This window comes from Dromaius novaehollandiae, chromosome W (assembly GCF_036370855.1).
Source record: "Dromaius novaehollandiae isolate bDroNov1 chromosome W, bDroNov1.hap1, whole genome shotgun sequence".
NCBI classification, from domain to species: Eukaryota; Metazoa; Chordata; class Aves; order Casuariiformes; family Dromaiidae; genus Dromaius; species Dromaius novaehollandiae.
In genome coordinates this window covers 30,062,509-30,087,279 of record NC_088130.1, presented here as the reverse complement: position 1 = coordinate 30,087,279, position 24,771 = coordinate 30,062,509, and the positions used below count along the sequence as shown (strand labels likewise).

The window sequence follows — 24,771 nt, the reverse complement described above, 5'->3', positions numbered from 1 at the left end:
TAAGTCTATTATCACAGATGACCATATTGTAAAATTGCTTTGAAGCTGATGAACATTTAAGGCTAGTTAGTTTTTTGTTTTTTGACTTTTGCCTCAATCTGTCTCGTGTTGTCTTCTTCTATTACTGATTGTTTAATTTGTCCTCTTCCTTTTCTGCATTCTTAGTATGTAGTTTAGTATATTCTCCTATTTTGTATAATGTTCTGCCTGCATAAGCTCCAGTCCCCCAATGCTATTATGAGCTGTCATGCTTTTGGTTGCTTCTTCCAGGTCTCTCTTGGACTGTTTATCTAATCAATTTTAGTCTATAGTTTTCTCAGAATGAAGGCGGTCAAATGGTTTTCTCTACCTGCTAGTGCTTTGATTGTCCTAGTGTGACTTGAAACTTGCTTTTATTTGTCAGCTCTCTACTCATTTGACAATTAATCTCTCCTTGTGTTGCGAACAAGCTGATCCAGTATTATTACTGGATTTTGATGAAAACATCTTTGGTTTTAATGTCAGACTTTTTTTTTTTTGATAAATTTGTTGTATATTCCTTTTACCCTTTTTAGATGTTGGATGTCTATGACATTCTCCCTTTCGATAATCCAGATGGTGGTGTTTGGAAACAAGGATTTGATATCACATACAATGAAAATGAATGGGACAGTGAACCGCTTCAAGTTTTTGTTGTGCCTCACTCACATAATGACCCAGGTAATATTTTAACCATATTGATTTGGGTATTTAGAGGCTTGAATTAAATATATAATGCCATCTCTGTTAAGATTTGGGTTTTTCTGAAATCTGCTACTTAGTCTGTTAGGCTTAAGTCTAGCAAAGCAGTTAAGCAGATACATAATTTAAGTTCCATTGACTTCAAGGGACAACTGCTACAGTAAAAGCTGTACATATGTGTATTTGTTAACTGGAGTAGAACTTTAGTGCTGGTATCAGAAAGTAATACAGAACTTGTGTAGGTATTCTGCTGTTAAACCCAGGTAGTTTGTTCATTGCTGCGTTAAATATAGTCTGTTCTTATTTTGACTTTTTAGATCTAGATATTTAACCCTCAGCTTGTGTTAATGTGCATTTTTTGGAAGAGGTGAAAACAGCAAATCTGAGGTTTTTCGACTCTAACACTGTTCTCTCCCCTCTCCTGCTTGCCTTCCCTCTCCCCATTCTCCAAAAGAAAAAACCTACAGTGGGATAATATAAGGTCTGAATTTAAATGGAAGTCTAGATATGCTTGCATAATTCCACTTCATCCTCCCAAGGGGATTTTTACCATGTAATATATTAAATGGCAAAGTGTCATTTCATTTAAAAATGATTGTGTAATATTTTAACATGAGTAAAATACACCACAGACCAATGAATTATACTGCCATAGCACAGTGCTGCTAAGTTGTGTGTAGACTGGCCATGAGAATTTGGTGGAGCTGCGTGTTACCATGGAAGGCCACAATTTCAGTGATTTTAAGCTTTCCTACTGTGTCGCACACTCTAACAGTTTAAATTGTACCGCTGTTCGAAGTACTGTGCATCTGACTGAAGTAAGATATGGTAGTCTGAACATAAGTGATTTTGAAAGTATTAGATACCTCAGGAAAACAGAATATGAACACTAGAATCTGGAGGGATTGAATTATCCAGTTATGACAGTTAAAATAAAGCATAAATCTAGTAGAACAAACAGAGAAAATAAAGTATAAACTTTGATCTGTCTTTTGTTGAACCGTGTATCCATTTATTCCCTCTCCTGTTGTGCTCCTAAAAACTTTCCCAGAGAGAAGCCATGTTCAGTACAGTTATTTAATGAATCTGAAACCATCCTAAAGGAATGTACAGTGCTTCTAAGTCTTTCAGTTCTCCTTAGAAAGGTGTTTGGAGCTTACCAATCATTCTGGGGAAGTTGGTAGGATCATCTTGTAATTTGGGGGGTGTGTGTCTGAGAAGGGCATCTAGCTAGGGGTCAGTTGCCTAGTGTCACCTCACCCCTCTGGAGGTGACTTGAGCTGGATTGTGGTGCAGTGCAGCCTGAGGTGGCTCTAAGGCAATGTGAAGCTCAGGAGTGGTAGAAGGAAGGTGTGAGGGAAGCTGAGAAGAACTTCGCATAACACTCCCTGGAGTCCACTCAGGTTATGAAGTTCATCAGGGGACCTAGTGTTCTGGCACTGATTTCTCTTCAGGAGCAGTCTATATGCTTATGAAGGCTAACAGCCTGCATTTTTAAGCTTTGCGTTCCCAGCCACATTTTCAGTAGATCAGTAGAGATGACTTTTGGCCCTGATAATGACTTTCAGACCGTTGGTTTCAGTAACCTTTTCCAAATCTAATCAGTAGGTCCCCTCTAACTCTGACAGTACGCTTGCTGTTTCATGAATGGATCTAGTGTGGTATATCAAAGCAGTAGCTTCTCTCCTCTTCCTCCTCTAGAAATTATAACCAACACTGTGGCTTCACAAATGCAAGTCTGAGCTAGATGTTTCAGGTCTAGACATTGCCAGTAGAGTAGCCCTCTGCCCCTTTCTCTAAAGGAGACAGACAGACTGCTGTTCTGACAGCTCTTGTGTGTCCCATAAAGGAACAGTTAGCAAGTCAGGGTTACAAACCCTTCTTTATATATCCCCTGGTTCTTTTTCTAAAGATTCTTAGTAATCTTTTCCTATGCTTTTTTGGACATTCTTTCTGTAGCTGTAGTCTGAAGTAGAATATATTGGGTTAATTCCTCCCATGCAGCCCTTTCTCATTGATGCTCCACGCAGAATTGACCAGTTTCTAATTGCCATTCTGTGAGGACTCTCTGGATCTAACCTTTAGCTTTCTGACCTCCAACCTTCCACTTCCTTGTTCACATCTGCAGGTCCCTGTCCTGTCTCCTATAATCAGACAAACTGCAGTATGTTTCCACAAACTAACATCTTTGTCATCTGATGAGCATTGGCATCAGGTGCTTTAACCTGCTGTTTGGTTCATTCTGCAGCAGCAGTTCTCTTTAACAAAAGTGGTCCAGTGAGCACTCACATTCTACAAAATTTGAGCGTTGCGGTTATTGGACCACTTTTCACACCAAGATTACTTCAGAAGATACTCTACTCTGTCTCTACAAATTGCATGTTCTTCCTTGGTGTGTGCCTAGCAAGTTTGTCTTGAGGTTGCTGTTGGCCCATCTGAACTTGCAAAAGCTACTTTAGTCCTATTTCTTAAGAAGCAGGTATGCAGGTTAAGGCTCCTTCAGAGCCCCCAAATATTTAGATATGTGTCTTTGGGGTTAACAGACTAAATAGTTCTGTAATGCTCCTCAAAGCATTTGAGGAAAGGATCCTCAAAATACCGGAAGTGTTGGGAAGAAGGGCATATCTATTGTTAGCCTCCAAATTAGGATACAATTCCTGAGCCCGCTTGATGCAGAATGCTTTGAGCTTCACTGTGTATTTGCCATGACATTTGAGATATTGCTCCTCCTTTTGGAAGGTCAGAGGATGACAAGGATTTTCTCCAGGTCCAAAGAAAAGGGTATATCCTCTCCCTGTGTATATCACACTCCTGTGTCAGGTTCGGGTTGCTGGTCTGTGTACAAAGTGTTTTTGAGTAACAAGAGCTATTCAACTTTCAAGACAGGTAAGGCGTAGGTACCAGTCGTAACCTGATCTAATATAGCCACACCAACCTCTTTTCCTTTTTCGTTTTTGTGTTATCAGTTGTGGAATTTCCTGTACTTATCCAGGAAGTATGTTTGCAATGTGTCTGTCTACCCCTTAATTTCACATCAAAGTAATGTCTCTTTGTGGACTGGAGAGCTCTATTTAATGAGGCTTGATCTGATCCTCCTTTGCCCTCTTAAACTGTGCTCTGGCCCACTTCCAAACTCTGAGCACCTGGACCATAATGAACTTTGAGTGATGGACTTTTACTAGCCTTCACATTTCTGTCTTGGAGGGAGTCACTTGTTCTTCCAGCTCTCTGAAAGCAGTTCTCTGTGTGCCTGTCCCTTCAATAATAAGTTTTGAGGAAATCCATGAGTTTATGACAACCCTTTATCTTCTTTCTGTTGCAGCATTGTTTCTGCATAGTTTATCCCCAGGGTTTTACCTTTCATTTTTGATAGCTGACTTTCTTGCAGGTGTCCTGTTTTGCTTCCCAAAGTCTTCCTCCCTAATATCTAAGTGCTTCAAGCATTATAATATAAAACTGTATCTGTTCTTCCACATGCAGCAAGTAAAATCTTCAAGAAGTCTTCTTCTCCTCGTGTACACAGTCTAAATGTGTTTTACAGCTCCTCAGTTGATACAAAATTGTCAAACTGAGCTATAAACCTGGTAAAGGTAACTCCTTCCGTCACCAAAGGTGATCATGCAAGACTGGTTATCACTTGCCTTTATAAATAGTACTATCAGAAATCTCCAGACTTGGTACTGCTTTTGGTAAGGACTTTTCTTTGGACTTACCTGCAGTATGAAAGTGCATATTAATAAGCACTGGAAAAAAAGGAAAATATTTGCCTGTAACAAACAGAGGTTTGAAACCTCTTGTATAGCTATGGATTATATTCTTCCTTTCCCATTGTTTTTGGATGTTTTTTGATTCTGTGATAAAGGAAAACTGAGGTTTAAAAGGCGTGATGCGAAGGTGATGTCTTCCAGCAAAAGAACTTAAGGCATAATGAACCTATAGCGTAATTCTGTATAGGAAGTATATTTACCAATTAATGGGGCTGGTAAAGATGCGACGTTCTTAGCTCTAGAAACCTTAAGTTTTCATTCTATTTTTTTTTTTTATTTTCCCATTTGAGACTACTTTCTCTTTAGTTTTTCACTTAACCAGTTATGCTAGTGAATATCTGGAGCTCAAAGGTAAAAAAACCCACCTCCCTTGGGACAGAATCTGTGAGGAAAGGGGGAGGGTGGTCTTAGGTTCCAAGCTCTGTTCCTGGGGGTGACTTACACCCCAGAGCACTTGCTGTTAGTAGATTCTGCTAAACTGGGTTAACTGGCTCCATGTAAATTCATTCAGGACCTATGAACTTGGGGTCTCTGTGCTTCTTCCTTCAGTGGCTGTGTATTGGGAAAACAGGTATGAGAATGGGTCACTTACATTTTTGATCAGTGACAGCCATAATTATCTTTTTCAGTTTCTGGCAATTAATGAGAATTAGATCATCTCACTAGCGTCTCTGATTTGGGCTAGAGGAATGACTCAGTGCAAATTAATCTCAAGCCATGGATAGATGTTTACTTTACAAATGACTGTGCTGGTTGAGGTTATTGCCACCGTAGATGATGACATTCCTTCCTGAAGCAGATTAAGGAATGATCATATAACCTGCTGTGCTGGCAAAGTGCTTGTGTCACCTCTCATGTGCTGCAACAGCTGTTTCGTGTGACTTTGCCTGAGGTGGATTAGGCAGCTGAACTCCTGAGGAGAGAACTCTGCTTGGGGACAGTAATACTGACAGCCAGCACAACTGGATTTGAAAGATGATACTCATCTAAGTCCATAGGGGTCAAAAGACTTCAGAGATTACTGGCCAGCCCCCCTGGCATTTATTGCTAGCTGGCAATGGTGATCTTGGTAATGTCTTTTCATTTAATTATTTATTTAAGAATTTTGATTTGTGGATGTTTGAACGTGAGTGTATGCTAGATCAAATTCTATTGCTGGATGTGATTGTTACAGATGTAGTACAAGCAGCTCTTAAGTGGAATTGGAAGAGACTAAAATAGACTTTTTTCCCCCCAGAAATCTCTGTCCGAGTAAAAATGTATGTGAAAATGTACCTATGTGCATGACAGGTCTAAATACTGCTTTTAAAAACTTCATGAATTATCTATAACATGGCTAACACTACCATGCTAACACTGCATTAGCCCCTTTTTATTATTTAAAGCCATCTCCATTTTTCAGGTGGAAATCTGTATAGCCTTAAGAAGTTAATTGTGGTGTTGAGATAAAAGAAAAATGAAGCATAAAAGTTTGATACTGTTAATGCACTGTGGAGTTTCACGTTTGCTTTCTGTTGGCCAGATCCGGATATGATTTTCAAATGATTTCTTAGGTTTCTTTACATGTTTGGTTCAGTGGACCACTAATAATTTAGACTGTTGTCCTGACCCCCTGTAAAATTCTGATTACACGTAAGAGTAGGATGGTATAAAGCCGGAAGAGAAATGAAAAATGTTAGTTGAATTAAAACTGAAAGCTTTACCTTTAAATAGTTTCAGATTATAGACCATGAAATTGAAAGTTCATTGATTAATAGAGTCATGTTGCGTTTAGTAGGAAGATTAAAACACAGTCGCTGTATCTTTGTGTCTAGAATTTCTTTTCCTCCTTATAAACAGCAAGAACATGTCATTTTTTCCCTAGAAATAAGAATATATATGTATATAAAGTATATATTCAATGTACACATTGAATGGTGAACAGTTAATTTTTCCACTGTATAGGAAGATGAACTTTAGAAATAGAATGGAAAGATGGACAGCTCCAACTTTTTTTTGCCATGATTTCTAGAAATCTGAGTTGCATTTCTGGCTTATCTCAATATTTGTGTGGTTGCAAGTGAAGTAGTAAGTAACTTCTAGGGAGTCAGGTTTTTTTTTTCTTTGCTTTGTCTGGAAAGAAATGAAGATTCAGGCAATTCTGAAAACTAGCAGAACTGCTCTGCAGAGCACACTCTTAAATTCCTGACCAGTACAAATTTTCTTCCCATCTTAGTTATGAGAACAGCAGGCTTCACTTGTACAAACCAGAAGTTGACCTTGCACCGTGTAAGCCTGCCATGTAAGAAGTCCAGTGATAATTTTTGAAGCATTTATTGTTTTATTACAGATTTTGTTTTTGGTCAAGTGCACATTTGAGCACTCAGCTATGCTTATGGAGTTACATTGTGGTGGATACATTATGGAATGATTCTCCTGTTCTATTAAGCAGAGATCTTTTACCATTTTTTTTGGTGAAATTATTTGTGAGGTTTTGTCAGAAAAGTTTCTAAAATAGTGACTGGTTAACTTGCCTTGGTTAGTTTTGACATCTTGGGATGATGGTATCGTGGGATTTCTAAATTAAAAATTGTTGTATAGATTCTGTGTCTTAAGGGAATTATTTTGCTGCTGAATCTACAGCGGAGCTAATTCAAAATTCTTCCCACATCTGGTTGTTCTTATTAAAATGTAAATTAAACCTTGGGTTTTTGGATTTTATTTATTTCTAGTATTTGCATTATTGTGGATTAATGTCATTACTGTATGCCTGCGTGTGGTCAGTTGGATGTACATACCACACTGAAGTTCTCCAAAGCACGGATGAGGACTTGAGGCTTACATATCCATTAATTTATTCTTGTTATTATTATTTGGAATTTTTACTGTTAAGGCTGCACATGTTACATAGAGCATGAATGTAATTATTAAGAACTAAGATATCTTCTTTCAGTTTATGATCCTGTTTGACTTTCTTGGCTCTTAAGACAGTAAATTTAATGGCTAAGTAGTGCTTTCATCTTGTATTATTTTAGACATAATGTTATGAAAAAATTATGTAAGATTTTACTAATTCATTTGTACACTTAAAAATTTTAAGATTTGAAGTGCCTTATCTTTTGTTGCAAAGAGTTCTCTTGTATTTTTCTGATAAGTTTTGTAAGGCTCACTGAAATGACATTGTTTTACTTAATTCTTCCATAAAAACAAAATCATGAATAAATTAAGATCCTTTCATTGCAGGAAGCAGTATTGATGTGTGAATTCTGGACCCAGTGAAATTCACTTTGAGCTACTGTAAAGTAAATTAAAGAAAGAGATGTGAACTGCCCACAAAAGGAATGCATTAATGTAATAAGTAATAGTATTCTAGCTATTTACTAGGTTTGCCTCTTTGTTGAACCAGGTTTCATCAGGAACTAGAAATCTTCTCAAGGACACATTTGCTCTTAAACATTGGAGTGTGGCTGATGATCGTAGGCAATTCAAAAGCGTATTTATTTATTTATGGGCAGCATACTACTATTGTCTTTTGGTTTAAAATTAACCACTGAAATGAAAATTACATATGTGTCTGCATGGCTTTGTAAGCCCTGCTCAAACACCATTGGTAATAGTGGTTCTGTGTTTTCAGAGTTGATTTGTGATTCTTGTTGTGACCAAATTTAAAGTGCTTTTCCTTAGGTTATTTTTTGTTTAATTTTTTGACTCCTGTTCTGATTTTTGACCTGAAATTTTGCCTGTATCTCAGTCTCTGTGCCTTAACGATATTAAGAAGGACACAAAAATGCCTTTTTGTTGTGCGAGGAGATGGTATAGCTTCAAGAAGGAAATTGGACTGGAAATTGTCGACAGGCCTAATGGCAAAACTGTTAATGAGGTGCTTCAGGGTTTTTTGCACAGCAGTGGATTACACTGACATTTTGGCATGATCCCTGGAGTCTACTGTCTACCAGGAAATTTACTTTAACATTAAAAAAGGGCGGGGGGAAAGCGGGGATGGATGGAGTGGGGAGGGGAAGATGCACAGAAAACCCGATGATAAAAATCTCTGTGGGGAAAAACAAACAAAAAATCATGTTTCCACAGTTTTTCCACATTTTATGTAATGTCGTTAAGGCACAAGTAACTTTTTTTTTCTTTCTTTCTTACTTATTTTTTATTCTGGTCAGGGTTCTAGTGTAGACTTAAACTGACAAGTGTTCTTTTGCTAATACCGTATTTTTAGTTTTGGTAACTGCTGCTTTAAGCTATTGCACTTTTTGTACATATGAACTGTACTTGAATTCAGAGTTTCCTGGTCCAAATACATCAGTAATCCTTTTCTTTCATCCTGGAATAAATTTGTAGTTTATGGATAAGAATAAGAGTGAACTTCAGTTGTACAAAAATCTTATGTCATATTAGAAAACCAAGATGTGAAATGGTAAATGTAAGGTGATAGTCTTTGGTATTCAACTTATGGGTAGCAACTGTAAGTGAATTTATTCATTGTTCTCTCTGTTCTCTCTCTCTCTTTTTTTTTTTTTTTTTAAATCATCATTGTGGCTCCATGCAGAGTTGGACATCCTTTATGAATAATGGGTTAAGAATTGTTGATGTAGAACTAAATAGATTAAGTGCAAGATACCAGAAGCATGGTAATTAAATTTCAGAGGACTTTTTCAGATAGCTTGCAATGAATTCTGTGAACATTTATAAATATTTGCTAGGAATTTCTGAAGATTTAGTGTATTACCCTTGTTAAACCCTTCCTATGTAGCTCAATAAACTGAGTTAAAAAAAACCAAAAAGCTAACCATATGACTGCTTTTCCTTCATCATAATGTATTTTTATACCAACTGTTTTGTTCTTTTTCCCTGTGATTCTTTATTGAAAAAATTGATTAATAACCCAATGTAAACAATGTTTAAAAAGTGAATTCAGTGTAAATTAGCTTTTATTGCTACAACACAGTAGGATAATAAAAACATGATAAAATGGTTTTATTATGATACATTTCTGTATAAGAAAAAATAGGACACAGTTTTGGTTCATTCTCCATTAGCTGTGTGCAAGTATGATAATATTATCTCTTGCAGAAGAAATTCTCAAAGCTATAAATTTGCAGTCTGCTACTTGTGCATCTTCTTACATAAATATCAGTGAAATATTTCTTTCATTTGTTCAGTTAAATGAGTATTGAAAAAGATTAATTCATCCTAAGATCCCAATTCTTTCAGTGCAAGCTTCCATAACAAAACACTCATTGAAATAGACAGAGACCACAACAGGTTTTGATAAAAACAGCAAAAAAGGAAAATAAATTCAGCTGTTCATTGCCATTTCCCTCTTCAGCCTTGCTGAAACTATTGTGAAATAGTAATTTGCTATCAATTTTCTGTATTACAGTTTCCATGCCTCTAAAGAAAGTATGTTTTATGTCTAGATCTTAAGCCCTTTCTATTAACTTTCTTGAGGAAAATACAACTCTGAGATATTAAATTAGACCTTACAGTTTTATCTGTACAAAAACTTGTATTAAGTATGATGATTCTTCTGGATGCTAAACATCAGTGTAAAAAAAGAATACTGAACTAGCACTTTTTCCTCAGAAGTGTTAAAAATTTTTTATTTCTTTATTTGGGCACTGATGTTTCTTGTTCATTTCTGAATACTTCTGCTTTGAAAAGGCCAAATTTAAACATGAGTGGCACCAAAAATCAAACTTGGTTCATACTGTCTAGTGATTATTGCTAACTACAAGATTCTGTATTCAAAATGTGGTTAACGTTTGATATGTGAACTGGAAAAGAACAGGCATGTTGTCAAATTACCTTGGCTTTGCAGTTTCAACTAAGGTGAAATTCACATCCCTCTCCCTCGATTCGGGATATACTCAGTAATATAATGTTTTTTTCTTTTGTTAGAATAAGAATGAATTGTTTTATACTAAAATCTCTTGTATTTATCTACTTGCCTTGAAGCAATATTAACTTATTCCAGAACAGCCTAGTAATGTGTTGTCTTAAAAGCGGACTAGCATTGGGTGGGAATGGCAGGGCCTCCACAGAACAGAACTGAGGACGGCTGGTAACTCGGACTGGAATCACTAGAGGGAGGTTTATCTGGAGAATGGTCCTCGTGTCATATGGAAGCTTTCATGAAATCTTAACATGTGGATGCTACAGGAATGATTCGTATAATCACTTGTTCTTTTCAGTAGGCTATTCTGCTGTATTTGGTACTTTCTTAAACTCAACTGCTGAGTCCCTTTTGGGCAGCACTCAGTAACACTTGTGCATGATGAGCTGGTAGAAAGAACATGAATATGCTGCTTGTCCATTAAGTAGACAGGCTTATCTGCTTCCTTTTTCCAATTACATCTACAGAAGGAACACAACCCATCCAGGTTCAGGGAAGGAAGATGCGTGTGCTTCCTTACACAAGCTTTTGGGGAGAGGTTAAAGAATTTTCATGGAAGCCTCTGCACTGTGAAACCTGAATATGTGGTTAAACTCCCCTTTTCTTTCACTCTGCATCTCACTGAGTTGATTCCTTTTCTAGTGAGGGATTGCAACCACAACATGCCTTTCTTTACTCACACTGCTCAGTTTGCCTCCATTTTTATGTATTTAGTCTCTAGGTCTCTGGGATTGCCATTATTGGCTCTCTGTTTTCTTCTCAAGATGTGAGTGAAAGGTGCTGTTAGTGATGATCTTAGTTCAGTCACTTTACATAGACTGGAGTGATGGGGTGCTTTATGACTTGAAAGGAGAGAGAAAGAAGAAAATAGAAGGATCAGGAATGTGCATGCTGGGAATAGGGCATGGGCTAGGAAGATATCCTGTTAATAGATGTTGCAGTCCTTATGTTGTGAAAGATGTGGAAAACTAACAGAAGTTGTCAAGGAAGATCAGTTTACAGATATTTACTTATTTCTGTCTGACTATTTAATTTCTGCTTAAAGTGTTTTTCCCCCACAATTTTAAAAAGTGTTTTCCCCGCAGTGTTATCTCAGCTGATCAAATTAGAATGTTTAGTATTCCATATATTTGTATTTTTAGGAAATAAAACATCTAAATTTTGTAAAAACAAACTCCCTGAGAATTCAGCATTGTGAACCATCTGTGGCATGTAAAATATGGCTTTTTAAAATGATGTGTAACTTTTTGCAGGGTGCAGGAGAGATGTGGGTCTGTACAGCCTAAGTTTCACATGTTCTTATTTCTTTACTTAGGTTGGTTGAAGACTTTTGAGGACTACTTCAGAGATCAGACACAACATATCTTAAACAACATGGTTATAAAACTACAAGAAGACAACCGAAGAAAATTTATGTGGTCTGAGATTTCTTACTTTTCAAAATGGTGGGATGGAATAGATAGCCAAAAAAAGGATTCTGTTAAAAGGTTTGAACAGCTATACTATTTGTGTTGTACTTCTTGCAGAATGTTCTGAATCTTTATGTGTATTTGACTACACTGGCAAGTTGATTTCATTTGTTGCAATATGGTATAACGAGAATAATCACACTATTAAAGTTCTGGCTTTGGGTGTGGGTTTTTTTAATTAAAAACAAATACTCTATTTAGAGAAATGGAGCCAACTTACTGAGTTGCTGGGAAAAAAATGGCTGAAAGTATCCATTCCCAACTATTAAGATGCCTTTCAAGTTGTGGGAGTTGTGATTCTAAATTCAACTCCTGTTTGAAGTGGCATAAAAGTTTTGGCAGTGTGATGAAGGTAATCTTTCATATTACTTATTTATTTTTTCAGTTATGATAGTTACAAAATGAGATGTTTTGCATCTTAAACTATATTTTTGATAAACGTGCAGCTATGTAAATGTTAAGTAAGTGTATATTCTACACACTTATTCTCAGTTTTTTTTTTTTTAAATCACAGGTCATAAAGTAATACAAAAGTAAGAGATTTAAGTAGACATTGAGACAAAGCATGCTGCTTGGAAAGCTTCTAAGTAAGGATCTAGTTTTGAGATACTACCCTCGCTATTAAAAATATTATTTATATATGCTATGTATAGTATGCTATATTTATATTTAATATATATAATTTTTATATATATATATTTAAACTAAGATGCATGAAGACAGGATCCAGCATCCAGGATCAGGTACATGCTGTCAAGATGCACTGGCTGCAGCTAAAGCTGCAATATACATTAAAGTTATGAGAGCCTCAAAGCTGCAAAGCTTTGTTACTCTTAGGAGTAACATAGAAAACTATCTGTTTCAAGAGTTAGGTACAATGTGTAAACATTAGAGCACATTGAGGGATTTTAAGATGATAAAATCTCTTGGAACACAAAAAGCAAGTAAACAATATTCACTAGGGAACTGTGTACTTCTTGCTTCAGGTAAGTCGGGTATTGGTTAAACTGCTCTTTAGTTATGGAGTTAAAGAAGCATGCACAGGAGGTTATTTTGCTGTATGTTTTCATTAGTTTTATGGGCATTATTTATGATATGAGTAAGTGCTGGTATGCTCATTGTATTTTTTTTCTTGAATTCATTAATCAGATATGCAGTAGTGTACAATGTAAGTGCCAAAATTACATTTAATTGTAAGGACCATCTTATACTGGAAGCATGATTATTAGGTCCATGGACATCTTAAAAGAGAGACTGGATCATTCTGTGGTCTGTTTCAATGAGATGGTTTAAAGTCTTTATAGATCTAATAAACTTTGAAGCTCCAACACCTTTCTAAAACAATGAAAAGAATGTTAGATCATGGGTAGGAAGTATCAGCAGTGCTTGAACTGTGGAATATCTGGGCATCTCACTCAATTGGTCTTCAGTACTGTGGCACATGCACTGTTTTATTTTCATAGTCTTTGCAGGAAATAGCCTTCTTCCTGAATTAAAAAAAAAAAAAAAAGTTTTAGGGCACATGCAGTAGAGCAGACAGTTTGGCTTGCACAGAGTTATTAAGAATTTTGCTGTTCATGTATTCATTCTTTCTCTGTTCAGTAAAAAAAAAAAAAAAAAAAAAAGTCCAGTATTGGAACTAGCATAATCAATTTAAATTTTGGCATTGTTTTTGCAATAAATCTCTTGTGTATTCAGAAGTTGATGTTAACAGTATATTTTCATAGCGAGTTTCTGAACACAATTTACATATTTTTCTTTCAGGTTAATAAAAGATGGGCAATTTGAAATAGTAACAGGAGGATGGGTTATGCCTGATGAAGCCTCTGCTCACTACTTTGCTTTAATTGACCAACTGATAGAAGGACATCAGTGGCTAGAAAGGAACCTGGGTATGTAGCTCGATTTAAAATTTTGCTGCATTAATACAAGAAGTCAATTAGCACATCCTTTTTTATATTTCCCAGGTGATTAGAAGGCTTTGCTTACTTTGGTTTCCTGAACCATTAAATCAGACCACTTACTGAAAACTGCAGGATTGAGCCTGGTGTTTGCAATTTCTATTTACAAATAAAGCTTCTTGGATAAAGTGTATTTAAACTTTTTTTTTTTCTGTCCTAACACTTTGATTAATGAAAGATGTGCATAGTATATAAGCATAATAAAATGCAAGACTAAATCATGCTAAACTGTAGTTTACATGCCTCTGGTATTGCAAACAGTTTTCAGGATTACCATTTCTGTCTTTTGGAAATAATGAATAAGGCTTTAAAGTCATTTGATTTAAAAATTGATATGCCTTCCATGTGTTTAAATTTATTCTGAAGGCTGGATATTAATTAGGTGGTTCTTAGGTAAGCTTTTCAAAAAGTAAATATGAAACTTGCTAGTAATGGTAAGACCTAACTCCCCTGTAATCTGTTAGAATCATTTACACTAAATTAAAAAAAAAAAAAAAGTTCATATTTGCTTTGGAAGCTTTGAAGAAAGTCAAACTACTCCAGGACTGGTGGTATTATGAAGTACCTGCAATAAGGCTGACTGGATTATTTTGGTGGCTTTGGGAGATTTTTCTGGTTTAGTTCCATAATTAGAGATTTTTTTTTTTAATTAACCCTTTTTGTGTGTGAAATACTTGTATAGAGATTTTAATAGTAGCATTACATCATTTTATTGAAATTATTTTGAAAAGCTGTTTCACTGTATTTTTCTTGGATTGCAATTCCCATAAATACCTTTCAACATAGTTATGATTTAGAAAAAAGTCTAGTAAAAGGGTGATGCATTGCTTACTCTTTTTTCGGGGGGGGGGGCAGTAAAAATAGATAAACAGAAGATAGATACAGCTTTCTAATTTGCTGATATGAAATTCAGTGGAAAGACAATAGTGATCAACTGGATTTTAATGACTGTCAGCCAAGTAAATCAATTAGTTTTTGAAAGAAAAGTTAATCCTTATGCCAGCAAAGGTTAAAATTATTTAAATTACAGTGAAAATTCACAAACTTGTAACATCTGTCCATCTGTATCTGTTCATTTTCTTTCAATTTTCCTTTCAAATTGTAACATCTGGAAAAATTTTAAAATGAAAGAGGAGATGTATTTCATTATGATTCCATATGAAGTTAAATAATTGAGATGAGTTGAAACAGTGTAACAGTGTAGAGTCGTAATCTCAGGGTTTTTTACGTAATTAGCCAGACTGCCCTGCCTCTAAGACATTTGATTTTACAGAAGTACTTACCTATTTAATTCTAGAATGTTAATTCCAAAGTGTGTTCTTAGGGAGACTTAATTGCCTGTATTTTTCATTTACCTTCTTGGAAATTTCATCCTTAGAGATTTGATTTAAATTATATTGGTATCGTTTGCTTTATTGAGTGAAAAGTGAAACTTTTTTATTCCTCTTCTACTTCTCCTTTTGTCAACAGGAGTAAAACCAAAGTCCGGTTGGGCCGTTGATCCCTTTGGGCATTCCCCGACAATGGCCTACCTTTTGAAACGCACAGGATTTTCCAATATGCTTATACAGAGAGTTCACTACTCAGTCAAAAAACACTTTGCAACTCAGAAGACACTAGAATTTTTTTGGAGACAGAACTGGGGTATGGTTTTTTTTTCCTTTGTCTCTATTTATTTTATTTGTTGTTTTATTATTGATTTTTAAGAAAGGATCAAGAGGGCTTGAATAAATACTATGCAAACCTCTACAGGAACAGATTATTTGTAGAAGTTAGTCAAGTCTTCAAAATTTTAAACTTCCATTTTGGTTGTTTTTACAAGAAAGCCTTTCATTTTGTTTAAAAATTTCTGGGATTGTTTTTATAACAAAAAGTATATATGTTGGGGAAGGGGTTAAATATAAAAGCTGTAGTGTTGTCATTGTTCCTCTGATCTTCCTTTTACTTCATTTTCAGTTCTGTTTTTTCTTTTTCTTATTTCTTTAACCCTCCTTAGAAAATATTTATATGGGAAAGGGAAAAGCAGAGCTTACAGACTTTAGTTCACTTTTCTATTTCCTGTTTTAAAACTTCAAACATAAGATTCACCTTCCTTTCAAACATATATTTAAAACAAGTAAACAGGGTGGAATATTCTTTTTTTCCTGTTCTCACATCTTTGCTTTCCTCCTCCTACTCCATCACCTGCTGGTTATATTTAGTGAGGAGAGGCGAGAAGATGAAGTGGAAGTAGAAAGGAACATTTTCCTTAAATGACAGCAAAACTGTGAATATTGGTTGAAAGTAGAAGGGTCTCATTTCCATTCTTACTACGGGAAAAACCTTCAAGCAACCAGTTTTTCCTCAGATGGTGTGACAAATTAGTCTCATTAGTTACAGTAGCTTTTTGTAGACTTGAAATATGTAGGTTATCTTTAGTCAGAAAAATTGATTAAAAATATTTCTCCATTTTAATTTGCAATGAAATTCTCTAAACTTTTTTTTAGAAAAAAGATAATTGCTTTCTTGATATTATTTATACATTATACGGTATGAAAGATCAGTTAAATAATGTAGCAATTATATCTCAGCAAACTGGTAAGTATCTGAAAATGCCTGTACTTTCTTATGAATATTGTGTTTTGCTTTGCACTGTGCTAGCATTCCAATAAACAGTATGACAAATGTGTGCAATTGTATTTTGGTCTTGTAACTTTTAAAAATAAGCTAATATGTCATTGCTTTATCAATACAGGGTCAAATAAATGTATTTTATACTTACTGATTAAAGGTAGTGGTGACTATAGAGCTTTTCAGTTCCTGTGTGTTTTTCACAGGATGTTAAGGGGGAGGAGGGAATTCAAAAAATGCTCTCTGCTGCACAAGCAAACTTAACCAGAGGAAAAACATACCACTATCCAAGATGATGTCCATCACTGACATTTTAGAGGTTTTTCTTTTATTGTTAGTATATGCCCCTCAGTGTACATCAAGTAAGTATGTATACTTGATGTGACTTTTTCTAAATGGTTGCGAGGTTAAACTCTTATATGATATGGTCTAGTGTTTGGGCTTCCAAACAGAGAAGTATGGCCTTTTGAAACAGTTTGGAACTGGGATGCTTTCACCAGTGTTTCATCTAAAGTTTAACCTTCTAGTCTTAATTTAAAGCAATTAAAGTTCAATATCGTTCTTAACTGAAAAACAAAACATAATTGTGATCTGTGGTTTTGTTACAGTTCTTCCAGGAGGAGACTCTTTTCAGATCACAGTTTGTTCGGACAGCTTGTTGGCTTCTCTTCACTTGCTAGTCTTTGTTTCAATTCTGTTCCGTGCTATTTTGCCCTGAGCAAAATCTCAGCTATAGCACTCTGCATCTCTCCCCATCCTCTTTGTTCGTGATGTGTGGGGAGACTAGAAGCTATAAAATGGGGTGCTGTACGTAGAGTGTAAATTCCAGTGTCAGTTGAAATATCTGCTTTAAAAAAAAGCCTATTTTATAATGTAAAATTATTACTGATTTGCCTTCATTTTTACTGAATTTGGAAAAAAAAATGTTAAAAAGGAAATTCTGTCCCTTGATTTTTATTTTTTTTTTTTTCCTTCCCTTCTCTCATCCCAACAACCTTAAAACCTCTGCTTCTGAGAGCTTATGATTCTGGAATGGTAGTTGTATAACTTGCTTTCATTAAGCTGTCTTGAAACCATTTTCATTATGATTCACATTTCACAACTTTTCAAACACAAAACATTTTAAGTGTTGCTGTATGTTATAGGAAGCAAAAGTTTCTAGAATTTTTTTATTTAGAAATTGTGAATGTACTGTGAAACACTGTATAACCATTGGGTAAAAAAGCGTGACAGCCTCCAAGTTTGTATGATCAAAGATCACAGCACACTCATCTGGCATAATATGCAAAGCTGGTTCCAGAGAGATAGAGAGTTCCCACAGTTGAAAGGTAAATGCATATATTTATGGATTATTAACTGTTAAATAATAAAATAAGAATTCGTTAACAGAAGATGTGGAGTGGTGCTGTGAGGACTCATGATCTTATGGCTTTTGAAGAACATTCCTATATATTTCATTGGCATACTTTTCTTCGGAGCCAGGTGCTGTGGCACATCTATCACGTTCATCCCTTATTTCTGTATAAAACATTCTTGTGTACTTAGTGCTGAAAATAGGTAATCAATGTTCAGGGTGTGTTTAACAGATGAGTAAAATCAAGGCTCTCCTTAAAGTGAAGTGTTGAAAGACCTTCTTTTGAAAGACTTTGATAAAAATGTGTAGATCTGTTTGAACTAGAAATTTAGCTCTAACTCCTGGTGGATAAAGCGCATGCTTTAGGGAATGGGCTGACTAGATGGACGAGTTAGGATTGTAAAGGTGGTCTGAAAACTTTGGTACAAGTGCATAAAATCATATTGTTAATGTATTGAAGTTATTTATATGTAAGAAATCAAGATATTGTTTAAACCAATTCAAATGTTCTGTTAATGAAGTAATGACAGCATTTTTTAAAAAAAATTTCACTGAAAATGTAAAATGTGTTTTTCTTCATCTCTAAAAGTCTAGAAATAATAAGATTTATCTGGGTAAAAAAAACCCTAACATTTTGTTCATCTCTCTGCAAATCAGGCAGTGCTTAATAAGGGTATCTCAATCTGTGTTGTTAGCTCTATTTTTAGCCTGTTTTGTATAAGGCAGATAAGGAGAAAAGTTTATCACATCTACATAGACTCCAGGTATGCATGTTCAGAGCATGAATTGTCTTGGTCTGATGTTTTTAATAAAGTTTTTGGGTTAAGACCATGAAACTGATTTAGTTTTAACAAACCTGAGAGGATTTATTTTAAAGGTGTGCTCTATGTATTTAATTCCAGATTTGGGATCCAGTACAGATATCCTTTGTCATATGATGCCTTTCTATAGCTATGATGTTCCTCATACTTGTGGTCCAGATCCGAAAACCTGTTGCCAATTTGATTTTAAACGTCTTCCTGGAGGAAGAGTAAGTTGCCCATGGAGAGTTCCACCAGAGGCCATTCATGCTGGGAATGTTCAACACAGGTACAGTTTTTACATATTTTGGAAGTGAATAACTTAAAAATATTTTTTATGCTGGTCAAAGAGGCTGTCCAGCATAGCTTGATAAGTTTATATAGTTCTTGAAATAACCTGGCTGCAGGGAAATAATACCTATAACTTGCCTTGTGTTTGCACTTAAGTTCATTGACAGTGAAACTTATAAATAGGTTATGACTAAGGAAGATGCATTTAATTTTTTTTCTTTTCCATTCATGATGCATGAGTATCTTTCAAATATCCTGTGTCATTCATAGTCATTCATTTGGTTAGTCTTGTCAAATTCCTTTTACTTTCTTATGCAATTGAACCTTGCTGAGCATTTACTGCAGAACATCCACAAAAATTTTTACTACTTTTTTTTTTTTAATAACAGCAGGGGGTGTGTGGAAAAGAACATTCTCCAAAAATATCTGTTGTGGAATATTGCTTAAAATCATCTGACAGTTTCAAATGCTTTATCTTTCTTCTATTTTTTCCCTCCTCCAGTTTTGCCTGCTTACCCACCTCAAGAATCCAAACAGTGTTGTTGTGTAGTGGGGTTTTTTATTTTATTTTATTTTCCCTGAGGCACTCCTTAGCATGAATCTATTTCATTTGAAAAATTGTCTTGAAGGGATTCTGTACTGGTAACACAGCAACCTTAAAAAGATATAAAATTATTTTACACTAACTTTTCTGGCTTTAAGTCTACTGATAGTTCTTACCTAACAGCATATCTAAAGGATCTGTTTGGTCAAGTCAGTACCGTTAGTATCATTAAGCATCTAACTGCTCTGAAGTACGTGTATAATGCAAGTTGAAGTATGTAAGTGGTTTTCAGGTGCAGATGGCTTATTTTACAACTACAGCTGTAGAGGAATTCAAGGTTCTTGCAGTTATGTTCTAGACATTCTTTGAAACTTTCCGAAGTATGTACACTAAGCAGAAGAAACAGCATGCATGGAGTTAGTAACTTGCATCTTTACCAGCTGCCTTTACTGTTCTTTTTATTCTACTTTGTGTTCATAATTTTAGCATAACTTTGACATGGCTTGGGCCCACAGTTTAAGTGCTTTTTATAATATTTAAGTTAATGATATAGTAAATCTGGAACATTTATTCTGTCACTTACTTTAGAGAGCTTTCTTTAAGGGAAATTGTCCGTAAGTCTCCAGTTGCAAACTCTTGTTACATCTGTACTGAGTAAAAGGTGAAAGCAGTTTGGAATACAAAAAATTCCCTCGTTTCTGTCTCGTAACATTATAATTGAGATTGGTACTATCCCCTCCACAACTCTGTTTGGTTTTGATTAATCCACTGGAAGTGGGCTTCAAATAAGTTCAAAATCCAATTGTTATATATGTGACTAGTAGATTACTGTAATTTTTGTGAGTTTTATGCATAGCCAGTGGTAAAGATCAAGTTTTACAGTTTTTACAAAACTGCCGTACAGTTTTGAAAAAAAATTCTTGAAAGGAAAGATTGAACTGTTAGAGGCTTTTTTCCCAGAAAGAGATTCATTCTAATGCCTTGTTTACTATCTCTATGCCTTGTGTAACTTAAACCATTCAGGAATTCAAGAATTGGGAATTTAGATAAGTGTTTACAATTAGTGCAAATAGCTGAGCGTAGCAGATGTATCAAGGATAGCAAGGGTGACTTTCTAGCTAGTTTCTAGCCTTGATGTTGAGATTTTAAAGTGAGCAGCTGTGATCAAAAATGTGATTTGATGCAGTAACAAGTGCATAGGATGCACATATCAAGTCTTCATATTCTTTTTCTGAGTATACTAATACAAATTTTGCCAAGAATTTTAAAATTTTCCTTTTGTCAATAAAATTCAGTTACAAGACTTTATCAAAGATAAAAGCAGAATGCATCACAATTGTCATATTTTAGATTGAACTTGGAATACTGGTAGGAAAAATGTTGTTTTCTTTAAACAAAAATTGAAGATGACAGCAGCAGTAGAGCTAATAGAAGTCCCCAGTCCTTATCAAATGTGAAGAAAAGCTGATGTTTGTTTAGGTCAGACCTATGATGCAAATTCAAGATTTTTTTTTTTTAATGACTCTTTGAAGCAAATAAATAGAAGAGCAACAATTCCAGTTTAATAAAAAACTGGAACAAGTAGGCTGTGAGGAATATGTAAAGAGCCTGTTAGGAATGCTTTTTAAGATTTTTTAATTTTTTTTTGTTTTTTTTAATTAAGTCTTAATTTATTCCTGCACTTCCAGGATACAACCTTTGCATAACAATCTAAATTAGACTTTGTAAAAGAAATGAAAAAACTACTAAATGGTTCTTTGATTATGTGAAATAAAACCAAGGAAAGGAAATGGGGCAAGTATGCAGTGAAGGTATGATTAAGTTTAAGGGTGATAGGTTTCCCAAAGCTGAATCAATCCTTTGCATCAGTTTTCAGTAGATACAATGTCTAACAGGGAGTGAAACAGCAAGGTGGTAGATAATACCTAGTGAGAAATTAAAACTAACACAGTGTCTCTTGATTCATGAGAATGGATCATTTACAATCAGAACACTGAAAAGAAAGTTTCCTGTTTGATAACGTAATTTCAAATAAATCCATTAAAACATAGGAAATGCTGTTTTGCCAACAAATATAAAAACATTACTTGTATTAAAAAAAAGGGGGGGGGGGGAAGGGGAAGGGGGGGAATACTGCATGCAACCAGAAACTTTTCTGGTCTGACTGTAACAACACAACTTTTACAACTCTTATGAAGAGGAGATGTGAGAGACAGAAGTAATTTGAAAATACATCATTATACCACAAGCTTACCAAGGTAAAGGTTTGTCTCTGATCTCTGGTTGCCCTGTTTTTTAAGACTGGAAAAATGCATTGTATCTATACTGTGTGGATCTGAATAAAGCATTTGATACACATTTCATCAATTCAGTGGCAAGGTTTAAATTGCTGACCTTTCTTCAAAGCTAAAACGGCACACAAAAAAAGTCTATTCAGCTGGGATTGTAGTTTTTGATTTTAGTACTGTTATGGCCATAGCAATATAAGGAAGAAGTACAAAGCTGAAAAGTTGAGACTAATAGCTGTTGGATTTATAATTGCCCTGCAGCTTTAATTGTGGTCTGATAGGCATGAATGAGACAGCAGTCTTATTAAAATCCTGTACGTGTTTAATTATGAACTTAGTTACACTCCCTGACAGTTTAGGTTATAAAGATTGTTATTGCATATGCCCAGTCCTGCAGCTGCATGTTTATCACATCCTTATGCTTGAATGCTGAAGTTCTGGCTTTTCAGAAAAAACTGTTAATACCTGAATTACAAGATTAGTCACACTAGCAAGAAACAACAACTGTTTTTTTGTTATTTTTGTGTTTTTAATGATAATGAGTTGCTTTTCTAATGGAAGCATAACTTATTTTGGTGTATGTCGTCTTTCCCGTACATGAAAATAGGAGACGATTCTGTACTGCAGGTTATATACTACAGAGAAAGAGTAGAAAATGCCCCACTCCCTAGTTGTGGGAGCATCCAATTTGACCCTGCTTTCTCTCCATCCCTTGTTTTATTCACAGAGCTTTGAGCTTCTATTTCTGTGTGTTTGATCATATTGCACAACATGCAGATGGCATGCAGGTTACAGGGCTGACGTGGTGCTGGTCATTCTACCTTGCGGTTGGTTTTGAACTCTTGAGTCTGGCACTGTATTATGAAATACTCATCCTGTGTGCATAGCCACATCCTCCGCCAAATCACCTGAATAGCAAATTGCAAATCAACTAACTGATTTTCTTTCCTAATTGAGATTATGGAGCAAGGAGCTATACAGTAGAGACTATGAAGCCATGACCACAGTCAGATCTGTCACGTAAGACTCTCTATAGGCTGCTGCAGCATTCCTTGTGATTCCCGCAGGCTGAGTGGCAACTATTCCTCCTCCTTTTACAATGTAAGGAGTGAACCCAGCCTCATATTAAGTGATGTGTTTTAGCAAAATTTTTGAAATTTTTGAGTTGCAAAGAGACACTTGTGATATGAAAGCGTTTTTCCTCATCTGTCAAAGGTCTTCTAGCATTCATTGGTAATCCGAAAGCTTCCCAAAGAAAGGTTTAAAAAAAAAATCTTCAAGTAAAGTTGTTACTGACTTAACATATGAATGCTACTTTGATACAAGTCCAGTGTTGCTAAGAGTGTAATTAGGATTACTCTGAATATTGAGAACTACATAAAGTATCTTGTATACAATTCTGAGAACTTTTGATTGTATAAAAATATAATGTTTATATAAAAGAAGCCATTAAAAATGTAGTTGCTGCTGGTAATGTATATCCATAATTACAGGGCTACAAAAATTATAAAGACTATATCACTAATCTTTTTAGTTTTCCGATTTTTAATTAGGTAGGTGAGATAAACATCAAAACACACCTAATACTGTGTTTGCTGGGGAACCAGAAGAGGAAAGTGTTGTTGAATCTCAGTGGAATCTCAGGCATTTTCTGCAGAAGTATTTCTCATTTCCAACAAATCCTGTCTGAGGGTTTTTGCTCACTCTTTTTCCCTCCTCTCTGAAATAATGTTTTAAAAAGTTCTTTGCGAGCAACTTAAATCTTTTCCAGTAACAGGTTTTATTTGCAGAGAATATACATGATTTTGAGACATCTCATTTTCTTTGGTATTTTACAATTGAAAGTGGTTTGCAGTGGAAGAAGATCCTGCCACCTCATTAAAAGCACCTAAGAATCCTATAGCAAAAGGTGATTTGGGGACAGGGAGAACACAGCAGCATTGAGTTTTGCAGTAGATTTGGAAAGAAACTGAGGAAGACTTTGAGGAGAGATACCACAGTCAAATATCCTCTTAGCAGTAACCTTTTCTGAAGTCCTATATTTCTCAAGAAGCTTTAAAGTAAAGTATTTTTCTAACCTTTCTGAAGTATTTTTTAACTTTCTAAAGTATTTTTCGTAGAGTGCATATGGGAAATTTGAGTTAGGCTGTTTTTTTAGAAGGGAGAATTACCAAGTCTTCTATTGTGCCAATTGTAGTAGTTCTGCGGAGAGGAAGACTTTATGTTAAAAACAGGATGCTGTTGAAGGTCATGGAAGAAATCGATTCAGGCGTATGTAGTTAGTAATCTGAAATATAAATTCAGCTATAGACAAAGGTGGGGGGAAACTGCTAGATTGGTCTATATGGTAGTCTCAGCAGAACTATGTAGATCCTTTAATAAAGGTCTTGTGCCATCCCCTGCCCCAATATATTCAGACCCTGTGTTTACTCAAAGGTGTTTAAACAGTTAAAAGTTAAAAAGCAAACACCCTGACTTATTGATTAGACTGGAAATCCATATTTCTTTATCAAACTTGCTTAAATTCTCACAGAAATGTTCATATAAGTATTAAAAATCTTCAAGAGTATCTTGAAGTTCTTCAAGAAGTAGAAGTAGATGGTGGTATTAAGCTGGGTTTGTAGAAACAAAAAGCTCACTGGAATCTGGAATTTGCTTTTCTCATTTACAAATGTATTACTGCATTATATACATTGCACTGTATTATATTTTCTACTAAAATTATTTTTGTAACTTTAATTAGAAAGGATCACCACCTGAAGTCTTGGATGATGGTTGAGGACTTTGGGGAGGGTAAGGGAGGAAACAGGTGTTTTCACTCATGCAGACATCAGACTTGTGACTTTAATTATATTGCTACTTAATGAGAGGACTGGTATTTTACTTGCCAAAGAGTGAGTAGGTACTGAAGGACAACTTCATTGACTTTTCTGCACAGAATAAATGTAGGTTTAATTTATCAGGACGCGAGCAAAGGATTTGATATTACCGTTTGGGAAATCATTAGTAAAACTTAAGAAGACTGGTTGTAAGACAGTAAGAAGCTGGCTGAAGGGAGATCAATGATTGTTAGCCTTGCAAAA

The 24,771-nt window shown here is 35.3% G+C and overlaps 1 protein-coding gene across 1 annotated transcript in view; it reads left to right on the top strand.

The window, feature by feature from the left end:
* LOC112995230 (alpha-mannosidase 2) overlaps positions 1 to 24,771 on the top strand; it is a 125,635-nt gene that overhangs the window by 23,661 nt on the left and 77,203 nt on the right. The window contains exons 3-7 of the mRNA XM_064500779.1: positions 555 to 699; positions 11,687 to 11,858; positions 13,605 to 13,732; positions 15,272 to 15,445; positions 18,668 to 18,854. Coding sequence (XP_064356849.1) covers positions 555 to 699; positions 11,687 to 11,858; positions 13,605 to 13,732; positions 15,272 to 15,445; positions 18,668 to 18,854 — 806 coding nt within the window. The remainder of the gene's footprint in view (positions 1 to 554; positions 700 to 11,686; positions 11,859 to 13,604; positions 13,733 to 15,271; positions 15,446 to 18,667; positions 18,855 to 24,771) is intronic.